General features: G+C 40.6%; 1 protein-coding gene across 4 annotated transcripts in view; it reads right to left on the bottom strand.

Annotated features, from left to right (window-relative positions):
• Positions 1 to 15,072, bottom strand: part of Mct1 (Monocarboxylate transporter 1) — an 80,516-nt gene that overhangs the window by 6,605 nt on the left and 58,839 nt on the right. For all 4 annotated transcript variants that reach the window (XM_070105162.1, XM_070105161.1, XM_070105163.1 and 1 more), the window contains 6 exons: positions 14,800 to 14,965; positions 11,621 to 11,783; positions 5,888 to 5,969; positions 3,761 to 3,913; positions 2,104 to 2,269; positions 1,526 to 1,726 (listed from right to left, as the gene is read on the bottom strand). In XM_070105162.1, coding sequence (XP_069961263.1) covers positions 1,526 to 1,726; positions 2,104 to 2,269; positions 3,761 to 3,913; positions 5,888 to 5,969; positions 11,621 to 11,783; positions 14,800 to 14,965 — 931 coding nt within the window. The remainder of the gene's footprint in view (positions 1 to 1,525; positions 1,727 to 2,103; positions 2,270 to 3,760; positions 3,914 to 5,887; positions 5,970 to 11,620; positions 11,784 to 14,799; positions 14,966 to 15,072) is intronic.

Here is a 15,072-nt window from a genome sequence, read left to right as displayed (position 1 = left end):
AAATAGTTCTTCTTTTTTCAACAAACCGGCCGTATCCCACCAAGGCAGGGTGGCCCAAAAAGAAAAACAAAAGTTTCTCTTTTTTAAATTTAGCAATTTATACAGGAGATGGGGTTACTAGCCCCTTGCTCCCGGCATTTTAGTCGCCTCTTACAACATGCATGGCTTACGGAGGAAGAATTCTGTTCCACTTCCCCATGGAGATAAGAGGAAATAAACAAGAACAAGAACTAGAAAGAAAATAGAAGAAAATCCAGAGGGGTGTGTATACATATGCTTGTACATGTATGTGTAGTGTGACCTAAGTGTAAGTAGAAGTAGCAAGATGTACCTGAAATCTTGCATGTTCATGAGACAGACAAAAGACACCAGCAATCCTACCATCATGTAAAACAATTACAGGCTTTCGTTGTACACTCACTTGGCAGGATGGTAGTACCTCCCTGGGTGGTTGGTGTCTACCAACCTACTACCTAGGATAAAGCTAGTTATAGGCCTAAAATAATAAAAGGTTTATACTAAAGCTAGTTATAGGCCTAAAATAATAAAAGGTTTATACTAAAGCTAGTTATAGGCCTAAATTGTATATACTAAAGCTAGTTATAGGCCTAAATTGTATATAATATAGTTATAGGCCTAAATTGTATATAATAAAGCTATAGGGCTAAATTGTATATAATAAAGCTAGTTATAGGCCTAAAATGACAAAAAGATTTATATGATAGTTTTAGGTCTAAAAAATGACAAAAAATTATAGAGAAGTTAGTTTTAGGCCTAAAATAAAAAGCTTTAAAGTTAGTGAAGAAAAATTGATCTATCATTCTATAAAATATTTAAAAAAAGTTTTCTAAAGGCAGTATAGGCCTATTAGGCTGAATAATTTGACCCAAAAGACACATATACGACACATGGGTATGTTCAAAGTCTAAAAAATTCATTCATGAAGATACATAAATGATTATTGAAAAAATTAATCTGTACAAAAATTTTAAAATTGATCATTTAGGCTCAGACACATGTGCAACACATAGGCCTCTTCACAGCCTAAATATGTCCAACATAAAGAGTCATCAGTCACTGAGGTCATCAGTCATTGAGGTCGTCAGTCATTGAGGTCGTCAGTCATTGAGGTCGTCAGTCATTGAGGTCGTCAGTCATTTAGGTAGTCAGTCGTTGAGATCGTCAGTCGTTGAGGTCATCAGTCATTGAGATCGTCAGTCATTGAGGTCATCAGTCGCTGCAGATATCTACAAAATTGTCCAGCAGCAGAATAACCAGAATATCCAGCTTATCATCCAGCAGGAGAATAACCAGGATATCCAGCAAATTATCCAGCAGGAGAATAACCAGGATATCCAGCCAATTATAAAGCAGGAGAATAACCAGGATATCCAGCCAATTATCCAGCAGGAGAATAACCAGGGTATCCAGCCAATTATCCAGCAGGAGAATAACCAGGGTATCCAGCCAATTATCCAGCAGGAGAATAACCAGGATATCCAGCCAATTATCCAGCAACACTCACCACACATGGGGGGACCAATGACCGAAGCAATGCCCTGGAACATAAGCAGAAGACCAAAGGCATTCGTCAGTCGTTCCATGCCCAGCAGGTCGACCAGCACCACGGAGGTCAGTCCCACGTAGGCCCCAGACATAGAGCCGAACACCACTGCATATAATATTTGCAACGCGTAGCTGTTGAACCATATACTGATGCAGGTTCCTGTTGCAAGACAATGTTTCCTAGAATGATTTTAATGATAATAATGATAGTGATAACAGCTTATGATAACTTGCATAACCACATTATATAGTTATACAGTGGACCCCCGCTTAACGATCACCTCCAAATGCGACCAATTATGTAAGTGTATTTATGTAAGTGCGTTTGTACGTGTATGTTTGGGGGTCTGAAATGGACTAATCTACTTCACAATATTCCTTATGGGAAAAAATTCGGTCAGTACTGGCACCTGAACATACTACTGGAATGAAAAAAGTTCGTTAACCGGGGGTCCACTGTAGTTATAAAGCAAACGATGTTAAATCAGGCACCATATTAACAAGGTATGCCCATGGTGCCCAGTCTGGGGTACTAACCGATGCCACACAGAGTGAGAGATGCATTGTACAGGTAGAGTCGATTCACCCATGCCTGGTCTGATATATACCCCAGGAAGATTCGACTCACTGTGTTGGATATACCCACCACGGCCAGCAAGAAAGATGATTGGCTGTCAGGGATCCCTAAGTGCCGGGCACGGTCCTGTGGAGAGATATACGTACCTTGTTTCATTTACAAATATTTATGGTCCTGTGGAGAGATATACCTTGTTTCATTTACAAATATTTACGGTCCTAAGAGGGATATACCTTGTTTCATTTACAAATATTTACGGTCCTAAGAGGGATATACCTTGTTTCATTTACAAATATTTATGGTCCTGTGGAGAGATATACCTTGTTTCATTTACAAATATTTACGGTCCTAAGAGGGATATACCTTGTTTCATTTACAAATATTTACGGTCCTAAGAGGGATATACCTTGTTTCATTTACAAATATTTACAGTCCTAAGAGGGATATACCTTGTTTCATTTACAAATATTTACAGTCCTAAGAGGGATATACCTTGTTTCATTTACAAATATTTATGGTCCTGTGGAGAGATATACCTTGTTTCATTTACAAATATTTACGGTCCTAAGAGGGATATACCTTGTTTCATTTACAAATATTTACGGTCCTAAGAGGGATATACCTTGTTTCATTTACAAATATTTACGGTCCTAAGAGGGATATACCTTGTTTCATTTACAAATATTTACGGTCCTAAGAGGGATATACCTTGTTTCATTTACAAATATTTATGGTCCTGTGGAGAGATATACCTTGTTTCATTTACAAATATTTACAGTTCTAAGAGGGATATACCTTGTTTCATTTACAAATATTTATGGTCCTAAGAGGGATATACCTTGTTTCATTTACAAATATTTACAGTCCTAAGAGGGATATACCTTGTTTCATTTACAAATATTTACGGTCCTAAGAGGGATATACCTTGTTTCATTTACAAATATTTACAGTCCTAAGAGGGATATACCTTGTTTCATTTACAAATATTTACAGTCCTAAGAGGGATATACCTTGTTTCATTTACAAATATTTACAAACAAGAAAATTTGATGGGTGACTTTTTTGGCAATGCAGAGTTAAGTTCCATAGAATGTTATAAGTTGTTCAAACCATAGAACTATGGTACTGACCCAGTGTTCACCATAGAACTATGGTACTGACCCAGTGTTCACCATAGAACTATGGTACTGACCCAGTGTTCACCATAGAACTATGGTACTGACCCAGTGTTCACCATAGAACTATGGTACTGACCCAGTGTTCACCATAGAACTATGGTACTGACCCAGTGTTCACCATAGAACTATGGCACTGACCCAGTGTTCACCACAGAACTATGGCACTGACCCAGTGTTCACCACAGAACTATGGCACTGACCCAGTGTTCACCATAGAACTATGGTACTGACCCAGTGTTCACCATAGAACTATGGCACTGACCCAGTGTTCACCATAGAACTATGGTACTGACCCAGTGTTCACCACAGAACTATGGCACTGACCCAGTGTTCACCACAGAACTATGGCACTGATCTTCAAGGGATTAAAACTATGAATATATTCAACACTATGCTATACAAAATACCAATCAATTATTTAAAGGACTATGGTACTTACGACTATGAATATATACGGAGCGTTGAAGCCAATGGACGTACAGAAGTTTGAGATGGCAAAGAGTATGAAGATGCCATCTGTGAGGAGCCCCCAGTCCATTAAGCTGGTCATGGCGTCTCTGGTCTCCCTTGAGCATGGCGCGCACCCACACACCTGTCGTTAGCAATGAGGTGTTAGTAAACAGGCCGTTAACTAAAACCATGAAAGTAGAACCCCCGTATCCAATGATTTGGTATTCATGGTTTCAGTTACCATGGTTTACTGTGGCCCAACAATACCTCTTAATTTTGCATAATAATGGCCCTAAAGTGCTAAAGTAGTGATGGTGACAGTTGTTCAAAGTCTAAGAGAAGTTGTGAAGTTCCTCCCATCAGTGAAAAAGTGATAATTCTCCATTTATTGTGCATAATTTATATATTATACTTTATAATAGGTATGTACAGCACTTATATATAGTGTTTGCTACTATCCAGGGTTTCAGTATCCACGGCAGGTCCTTGGAACGTATCCTCCGAGAATACGGGCGTGTCCTACTGTACCAAAAAACACGAACTCTGTACACACGTACGCAATAATTTCAAAATACCAATGCATTAAGGAAAGGAGACTGTAGAAAGCACGAAGTGTTGCTAGTCGGAATAACGTACGTTGGTCCCCAATTCTATTTATTTTTATGTTTAAATCTCTTGATATATCCCTAAGTTGACATATTTCATAAATTGGATTAAAGTCCTTTATTTTTTGCTTTCCAGTGCCACTGAGGGATTTTTTTTTTTGTAATGTATAGTGTGACAAAATGTAGTACAATAAAAATTTGAAATATACAGCTATATCACGTGTGTAAGCCTTAGGCCTAGTCTGCAAGAAGTGCTCAGGTATGTTAATGGCTGTCTTTGTATTTAGTAATACTTTATAACATGTCAATTACACATTGTATATTATGCAAAGAAATAATATCTGTAAACAAACCATACCATGGGTGGGGTTAGAACCTGCAATCAGAGAGTCATAAAACTCCAGACTGATGTGTTAGCCACTGGGCCAGCTGACTACAATAAGATTCATCCAAGTAGGTATATTTACACACCATAGGAAGGTTAGCACAGGCCACCACTGTGACCCCACCCGTGGTATGGTTTGTTTGCAATCATGTCATTACAATTTCATGAGTGAAATAACATCTGTATTTGTACAGTAAGTCCTCAACTTAAAAACAAGTTGACAATCTTCTGTATTGTGTATACAGTGGACCCCCGCATAACGATTACCTCCGAATGCGACCAATTATGTAAGTGTATTTATGTAAGTGTGTGTGTACGTGTATGTTTGGGGGTCTGAAATGGACTAATCTACTTCACAATATTCCTTATGGGAACAAATTCGGTCAGTACTGGCACCTGAACATACTTCTGGAGTGAAAAAATATCGTTAACCGGGGGTCCACTGTATTATAATTATTATTATAGACGATACAGAAGGTCCCAGTGTGTTTATAAGTCAAGGACTTATTGTATAGTAAAAACACAAACCAGTAACGTGGTAATACGTTACACAGCGACGGCCATGACATCGCTAGACAATAGGAATTGTTGATTATAATCCTATGGGACCATTGTTGTACATGTGGTGCATCAATGGCCGTAAAGTCGTTATGCAGCGCATGACTGCGTCAAAGGAATTCCAACCTTAACTTTCACAAATATACTAGCTGTACATCAATCATTCCAATGTTAGTTTTCACAAATACACTAGCTGTACATCAATCATTCCAACCTTAGCTTTCACAAATACTTTAAGCTGTACATCAATCACTCCATCTTTAGGTTTCATGAATACATTAAGCTGTACATCAATCATTCCAACATTAGCTGTCACAAATACACTAGCTATATATCAATCATTCCAATGTTAGTGTTCACAAATACACTAGCTGTACATCAATCATTCCAACCTTAGCTTTCACAAATATACTAGCTGTACATCAATCATTCCAATGTTAGTGTTCACAAATACACTAGCTGTACATCAATCATTCCAACCTTAGCTTTCACAAATACACTAGCTATATATCAATCATTCTAATGTTAGTGTTCACAAATACACTAGCTGTGCATCAACCATTCCAACCTTAGCTGTCTCCAGCTCACTGGGCGTTTTTTCAGTGTTGGGAAGACGAACCATTGAAGCTCTGTAGCTGCCAGGATCCTGCCTGCATAGGAAAGTAAGATATACTACAGGGAATTCTATTGGTGCGCAGGTAAGTGCAGTCCACGGCCCTGATGATGGTGCTAGTCTAAGGTTTTTTCTACAGGGTTATGGGGGGAAAAATTATTTATATTAAACAAAAAATAATGAAAAATATTCTTGACCTATGCTAAATTCTAACTGCAAGTTAATGTAACCAGCAAGGGCTATAATGAGGTTTTGAAGTACAGCCGTACCCCGCCCTATGTCACTGATTGGTTCCAAGAGCCATGACGTAACTCGGTTTTTGACGTAAAGTGGATGTAATGCCTTAAAATGATGACACTGTAAAACTGGTGCAAATAACTCCCAAAAGAATATAACTAAACTTTAAGGAACACTAAAAATGCCTTTTAGTCATGCTTTTTAAAGAATGATGAACACAGTTAAAAAAATTATGACGTAAGTGACATTGCTGAGTGACGTAATGTCGACGTAATGACATTCGACAAACTGAAATTTACTCTAGAAAAGAGCAGTGTAAAGGCAAATTAAATGTAGGCCCGAACAATGTAAAGCGGGGAATGACCGTACGGGTCAAAATTCATTTGGAAAAGTTAACGTAATTTATCCGTCTATCAATAGATGTTTTCTATGATTTTTAGCATGTGATGTACAATTATCATCAATATTATATACAAAATATAGCAAATATAGAGATACTGAGGGTCCTCAACATACTATGGGGTTATGTTGCGAACCAACCCATCGTAAGTTGAAACTGACGTAAGTTGAAAATTTAGCAAGCTGAAAATATCGTAAAGTTGAAATACTGTAAGTTGAATCATTGTAAAGTTGAAATATTGTAAGTTAAACCATCATAAAGTTGAAATGTTGTAAGTAGAACCATCATAAAGTTGAAATGTTGTAAGTAGAACCATTGTAAAGTTGCAATATTGTAAGTAGAACCATCGTAAAGTTGCAATATTGTAAGTTGAACCATCGTAAAGTTGCAATATTGTAAGTAGAACCATCGTAAAGTTGCAATATTGTAAGTAGAACCATCGTAAAGTTGCAATATTGTAAGTAGAACCATCGTAAAGTTGCAATATTGTAAGTTGAACCATCGTAAAGTTGCAATATTGTAAGTAGAACCATCGTAAAGTTGCAATATTGTAAGTTGAACCATTGTAAGTTGAGAGCCACCCAGGTCTGCTTGCTTTACAATGGTTTGACTTACAAATCAAAATATCAATGGTGCGACAGCACTACATCTACTGTACATGTACAACATAGCAGCACATGTACTGTACCTGTATCATCCTTGGGTAATCAAGCCAATGTACTATAAAACATTTTTTTGTACAGTACTGTACAGTACTGTACTGTACATTTATTGATTGTATAAACTTTTATTTATTTAATGACTTTTCAATACTAATCGAAGTTCAGACTTGCATGCACAGGAGTCCCGATCGGCAAGATGCATACAGCTATGAGGGTACCTTTACCAAATTCAACTTCAACAACAAGAACATCGTCTGGGATCAGGTAAACTATGCCCTAAATGAAAGCTGCTGGGAGGATATCTTAAATTACATGGACCCTAACCAATGCCTCGAAAAGATCACCCTCCTAGAAGCTGAGGTATGTTCAAGGTATATTCCTATAAGACAAAAGAAAAGAAGAAGTAAACTGGAGAGAGAGAGAGACGCTCCCTCTACAGGAGAAGACGAAGAATCATTGAGCTCCTCAAGGATGCCAGATTATCTGATACATGGAAGGAAGTGCTAACCAGGGAAGTGGAAAATATTGACTTAAAGTTAAAGGGCTCATACAGGATCCAGGAGAGACAAGAGGATCTAAAAGCGATTAATGAAATTGAAGGAAATTAAAAATATTTCTTTTCATATGCCAAAAACAAGTCAAAAACCACTTCTAGTATAGGGCCCTTGCTCAGACAAGACGGATCCTACACAGACGACAACAAAGAAATGAGTGAGATACTGAAATCGCAATATAACTCAGTGTTCAGCGAAACACTAACCAGTTTAACCCTTTCAGGGTTGGTGCCGTACTAGTATGGCTTGCACGCCAGGGTTGGTGCCGTACTAGTACGCATAAATTCTAGTGCCTTCAAATCTAGCGAGAGAAAGCTGGTAGGCCTACATATGAAAGAATGGGTCTATGTGGTCAGTGTGCACAGTATAAAAAATCCTGCAGCACACAGTGCATAACGATCATGTTTTTGGTTTAAAACAGTGATTTTGCAGTGTATTTTTGTATGCTATTTATGGTTGTATTCTAGTTTTCCTGGTCTCATTTTATAGAATGAAAGACATCTTATGGAAATTGAGATGATTTTGATTGGTTTCACAAGGAAAAGTACCTTGAAACTGAGCTCAAAGTAGCAGAAATGTTTGATTTTTGCCAAAGTTCAAAGGTAAACAAATCATGCCACACGTCCAGTACATGACAACTGGCAAGTCTAATACATATTCTTTCACAAGTGCACTGATATTATTTATTCCATTTCTACACGAATTCAGTAGTCTGCATAACAGTAAATCTTCTATTTTTTGAGAATAAAAATTCAAAGTGGAAAGCAAAAGAAATGTAGCAGAGGCCTGGGAACGTGAGTAATCAACAGAGGAAATGTTATTTTAGTGCCAGGAATGTCTGTCTTGTTTATTCTGGACCCTATTTGGAAATTGGCATCCTCTGAAATTTGTGTGAAAATGGCAAAATTGCCAATTTCTGATCACGTTACTGGTTAGTTGAAATCGGTAAATGGGTGGTTTCTTGTACTCATTCGATAGACAAAATGGAGTTCTAGCGAAATAGGTATGATTGTTGTCGAGTGGTGCATTGGAATTGGCCGATAATAGGGCTCAAAGTGGGCGAAATCGCCGATGCGTAAACATCATTGAGACCACTAACTTCGCGAGAGCATAATTCCGTATGTTTTCCATCAAATTTCATACTTTTGGTGTCATTATGATCGGAAAAAGATTCTCTATCATTTCATAAGAAAAAATACTTATTTTTTTTTTTTCGAAACATTTCCGACCCTGAGAACAAGTTTAGGAGAGGCCCTGCCGACCCTGAAAGGGTTAAAGATAGACAATCCAAATAATTTTTTCATGAATGAGCCTCAAAACCCTGCCAATGTAGGCCAGATTTATGACATAACCCTAACTCCACTAGACTTTGAGAAAGCCATCGACAACATGCCCATGCACTCAGCCCCAGGCCCAGACTCGTGGAACTCGGTGTTCATTAAAAACTGCAAGAAATCCCTCTCATGGGCCCTAAGTATGCTATGGAGAAGGAGCTTAGACACAGGTGAGATTCCACAGTCACTAAAAACAACAGATATAGCCCCACTCTCTAAAGGTGGCAGCAAAGCAGTAGCTAAGAACTATAGACCAACAGCTTTAATATCCCACATTATAAAAATCTTTGAAAGAGTTCTAAGAAGCAGGATAGCAAACCATCTGGACTCCCAAAAATTGCACAACCCAGGGCAACATGGGTTCAGAGCAGGTTGCTCCTGCCTCTCGCAATTGCTAGACCACTATGATATGGTCCTAGATGCCCTGGAAAAGAAACAGAATGCAGATGCAGTATACACAGACTTTGCAAAAGCCTTTGACAAGTGCGACCATGGTGTATTAGCACACAAAATGCATGCTAAAGGGATAACCGGCAAAGTAGGCAGATGGATCTTCAACTTTCTAACCAGTTGCACGCAAAGAGTAGTGGTAAAGAGAGTTAAATCAGATGCTGCCATAGTGAAGAGCTCTGTCCCACAAGCCACAGTACTCCCACCTATCCTGTTCCTTATTCTCATATCAGACATAGACAGAGATGTAAACCACAGCACTGTATCATCTTTTGCAGACGATACTAGGATCTGCATGAGACTGCCATCTATTGAGGACACTGTTAACCTCCAAGAAGATATAAACCAAGTTTTCCAGTGGGCAACAGAGAACAATATGATGTTCAATGAAGACAAATTCCAACTACTCCGTTATGGAAAACTGGAGGAAATAATAACTAGGACTGAGTATACTACAAACTCCAATCACACTATAGAGCGGAAAAGTATCGTGAAGGACCTGGGTGTGGTAATGTCTGAAGACCTCACCTTCAAGACCACAACAATGCCACTATCACATCTGCGAGGAAACTGATAGGATGGATAATGAGAACATCCAGGACAAGAGATGCTAAGCCAACAATGATCCTTTTTAAATCACTTATTCTCTCTAGGCTGGAATATTGCTGTACATTAACATCCCCATTCAAGGCAGGTGAAACTGCAGAACTAGAGAATGTACAGAGAACCTTTACTGCACGTATAAGTTCCATCAAACACCTTAACTACTGGGAGCACCTGGAAGCACTTGACTTGTACTCACTAGAGCGCAGGCGAGAGAGATATATCATAATCTACACCTGGAAGATTCTGGAGGGACTGGTCCCTAATATGCACACAGTAATCAATCTGTACGAAAGCAAAAGACTTGGCAGGTGATGCAACATACCCCCAGTGAAAAGTAGGGGCGTCACTGGTACACTACGAGAAAACGCGGTAAGTGTCCAGGGCCCAAGACTGTTCAACAGCCTCCCACCAGCAATAAGGGGCATTACAGGAAGACCCCTGGTTGTCTTCAAGAGGGAGCTGGACAGATACCTAAAGACAGTGCCGGATCAGCCAGGCTGTGGTTTGTACGTTGGATTGCGTGCGGCCAGCAGTAACAGCCTCGTTGATCAGGCCCTGACCCACTGGGAGGCCTGGTCGTGGACCGGACCGCGGGGGCGTTGATCCCTGGAATGCCCTCCAGGTAGACTCCAGGTAGTATAGTGACGTACTCGTTTACTGATGCCTCAAAACTACGACGGACTCTGACGAGTATTCATACCTAAATAATGTATATTAGATTTGATTTCCTCTCTACTGTTTATTACAATATACAGTACACTACTGTATAAGCATTTAAAAATATATAAGAAATGTTTTAAATGGTGCAAAGGTGACATTAAAACAATATCAAAGATGGTTGACACAAACTCACTACCATTATAGTATGTTACTCACTTAGCGATGTAGTTATGTTAAGACCACGTTTACTAACGTGGTCTTAGGAACGGAACTCCGTTGTTAAGTAATACTAATAATATAATATCTATTTCTACAAATACATGTGCAAGGTATACAGGTCTAGCAGACATCAATGACATACTACAATATACAAAGCCACTTGTTATGCTGAGCATTTCGGGCAAATTAGGTCAGTTTTGTCTCAGGATGTGACTCACACAAGCCCATTAACACCCAGGTACCCATTTTATACTGATGGGTGAACAGGGACAGCAAGTGTCTTATGGAAACACGTCCCTAATATTTACCAGCTGTACCAGAGATTCAAACTCCGAACCTCAGTGTATAAGCTGAATGCACTAGCGATTCAGCTATGGGGCTGTATTTAGTTACAGCACTTTTTTGTTTATTGACTTACTTAGTGACTAATTACATATTTAGCATATCATATTCGTATATGATTTACATTTTCAACTTACAATGGATCCATCGCAACATAATCCCATAGTAAGTCAAGGACCCCCTGTAGTTCCCTCCTTAAAGATAATGTACAAAATACAACTTACTTGTATTCTGGGATGTTAAGTAGAGATCCCCTGTAAAATATATCCTTGCGGTATAGGAGGCCAGAACCATGATGTGACGAAGGAAGACTTCCGGTCTTACCTGCCTGCAATCGTCCGCTCCCCAGTGACATCAAATGTCCGTGATTTTCGGGCACTGGCAGTACTGGAAAGGTTACGGAGGTGTTATTTATACAGCCATTTGATGAAATTATTAATGATAACATGCAAAGTTCTAGGTAGTAGGTTGGTAGACAACAACCACCCAGGGAGGTACTACCATCCTGTGGTAGTAGGTTGGTAGACAACAACCACCCAGGGAGGTACTACCATCCTGTGGTAGTAGGTTGGTAGACAACAACCACCCAGGGAGGTACTACCATCCTGTGGTAGTAGGTTGGTAGACAACAACCACCCAGGGAGGTATTACCATCCTGTGGCAGTAGGTTGGTAGACAACCACCCAGGGAGGTACTACCATCCTGTGGTAGTAGGCTGGTAGACAACAACCACCCAGGGAGGTACTACCATCCTGTGGTAGTAGGTTGGTAGACAACAACCACCCAGGGAGGTACTACCATCCTGTGGTAGTAGGCTGGTAGACAACAACCACCCAGGGAGGTATTACCATCCTGTGGTAGTAGGTTGGTAGACAACAACCACCCAGGGAGGTATTACCATCCTGTGGTAGTAGGTTGGTAGACAACCACCCAGGGAGGTACTACCATCCTGTGGTAGTAGGTTGGTAGACAACCACCCAGGGAGGTACTACCATCCTGTGGTAGTAGGTTGGTAGACAACAACCACCCAGGGAGGTACTACCATCCTGTGGTAGTAGGTTGGTAGACAACAACCACCCAGGGAGGTACTACAATCCTGTGGTAGTAGGCTGGTAGACAACAACCACCCAGGGAAGTACTACCATCCTGTGGTAGTAGGCTGGTAGACAACCACCCAGGGAAGTACTACCATCCTGTGGTAGTAGGCTGGTAGACAACAACCACCCAGGGAGGTACTACCATCCTGTGGTAGTAGGCTGGTAGACAACAACCACCCAGGGAGGTACTACCATCCTGTGGTAGTAAGTTGGTAGACAACAACCACCCAGGGAAGTACTCCTGTCCTGCTAAGTGAGTGCAAAATGGAAGCCTGAAACTGTTTTACATGATGGTAGGATTGCTGGTGTCTTTCTTCTGTCTCATAAACATGCAAGATTTCAGGTACGTCATGCTACTTCTACTTACACTTAGGTCACACTACACATGCATGTACAAAAATATATATACACACCCCTCTGGGTTTTCTTCTATTTTCTTACTAGTTCTTGTTCTTGTTTATTTCCTCGTATCTGTATGAGGAAGTGGAACAGAATTCTTCCTCCGTAAGCCATGCACGTCATAAGAGGCGACTAACATGCTGGGAGCGAGGGGCTAGTAACCTCTTCTCCTGTATACATTACTAAAGTTAAAAAGAGAAACTTCTGTTTTTCTTTTTGGGTCACCCTGCCTTGGTGGGATGCAGCTGGTTTGTTGCAAGAAGAACATGCAAAGTTGAAGGTTTGTAATACCAGAGTTGTCTTTATGTGGAGGCAAATGCAGGAGGGCCTTGTGTATTACAGGAGAACCCTGTGTATTACAGGAGAACCCTGTGTATATTACAGGAGAACCATGTGTATTACAGGAGGACCCTGTGTATTACAGGAGGACCCTGTGTATTACAAGAAGGCCCTGTGTCATACAGGAGGACCCTGTGTATTACAGGGGAACCCTGTGTATTACAGGAGGACCCTGTGTATTACAAGAAGGCCCTGTGTCATACAGGAGGACCCTGTGTATTACAGGGGAACCCTGTATATTACAGGAGGGCCCTGTATATTACAGGAGGGCCCTGTGTATTACAAGGCCCTGTGTCATACAGGAGGACCCTGTGTATTACAAGAAGGCCCTGTGTCATATAGGAGGACCCTGTGAATTACAGGAGGACCCTGTGTATTACAAGAAGGCCCTGTGTCATATAGGAGGACCCTGTGAATTACAGGAGGACCCTGTGTATTACAAGAAGGCCCTGTGTCATACAGGAGGACCCTGTGTATTACAGGAGGGCCCTGTATATTACAGGAGGACCCCATGTCTTACAGGAGGGCCCTGTGTATTACAGGAGGGCCCCATTTGTATGGCTCTTAGCTTTCCAACCCCATACAATAAACAAAAGCCGCTGACAAGTAGAAAAGAGCATTTGAAAACATGTTTACACTATCATATATAAAGTGCTCAATACAGCTAGATCTAAAACAGTAAAATAAATACGAAGTGCAAACAATACCTTAAAATATAGTGCTGGTCACCATTCCTTTAAAAAACTGTTTTGATAGAAATGGAAAAGTGGTAAAAGCATCAAACATAATGAATAATGACTCAGCTGAAAGCCAAGGAAAATGTGGAACAATGAAAAGAGGTGAGGAATACGAAGGGCCCTCCTGTAACACACATAGCATTCCTGTAACACACAGGGCCTTCCTGTAAGACACAAGGCCCTCCTGTAAGACACAGGGGCATCCTGTAAGACACATGGCCCTCCTGTAAGACACATGGCCCTCCTGTAAGACACAAGGCCCTCCTGTAAGACACAGGGGCATCCTGTAAGACACATGGCCCTCCTGTAAGACACATGGCCCTCCTGTAAGACACATGGCCCTCCTGTAAGACACAGAGGCATCCTGTAAGAAACATGGCACTCCTGTAAGACACATGGCCCTCCTGTAAGAAACATGGCACTCCTGTAAGACACATGGCCCTCTTGTAAGACACAGCACCCTCCTGTAATACACAGGGCCCTCCTGTAACACACAAAACTCTCCTGTAAGACACACGGCCCTCCTTTAATACACAGGGACTTCTGTAATACAAAGGGCCCTCCTATAAGACACAAGGCCCTCCTGCAATATACAGTGACCTCCTGTAATATACAGTGACCTCTTGTAATACACAGTGACCTGTAATACACAGATTAATAACACTAGTACAAACAAGCCATGGAACTGGTGAGGGTCGAACCTGTGGTAACTGCATCCTAAAACCCCAAGCAAATTTTAGCATCCCTTGCCATAGGTTCAAAGCCACCAATCCCACAGTTTATGCACTCGTTTTATTACGGCTTTCTGAATAATCACCAATTAAGGCTTACAAGGCTGTGACTGGGCCATCCTGGTAGCATCGTCTGTGTTCTTCATGTTGTATAAGAGTGGACTCATGTTGCCATGGGAACTGATGCGCTGGATGCTGTCACAGTTGTAGCTCTGGCGGACCAGGTTCGCATCGCTGAAGTTTTTCTTTAGTTCGTCTCCTGCGATCTGAAACATACACGATTTAGTAACCGAATTTCAGAATGACGATGACAGTTATTAAATCCTGTAATCCGACAGTTACCACTCTCTCCAGAATTTACAGTAAATTCTGG

This window comes from Cherax quadricarinatus, chromosome 97 (genome assembly GCF_038502225.1).
Source record: "Cherax quadricarinatus isolate ZL_2023a chromosome 97, ASM3850222v1, whole genome shotgun sequence".
NCBI classification, from domain to species: Eukaryota; Metazoa; Arthropoda; class Malacostraca; order Decapoda; family Parastacidae; genus Cherax; species Cherax quadricarinatus.
The sequence above is the reverse complement of the archived record's forward strand: the minus strand, read 5'-3'. Positions and strand labels throughout refer to the sequence as shown.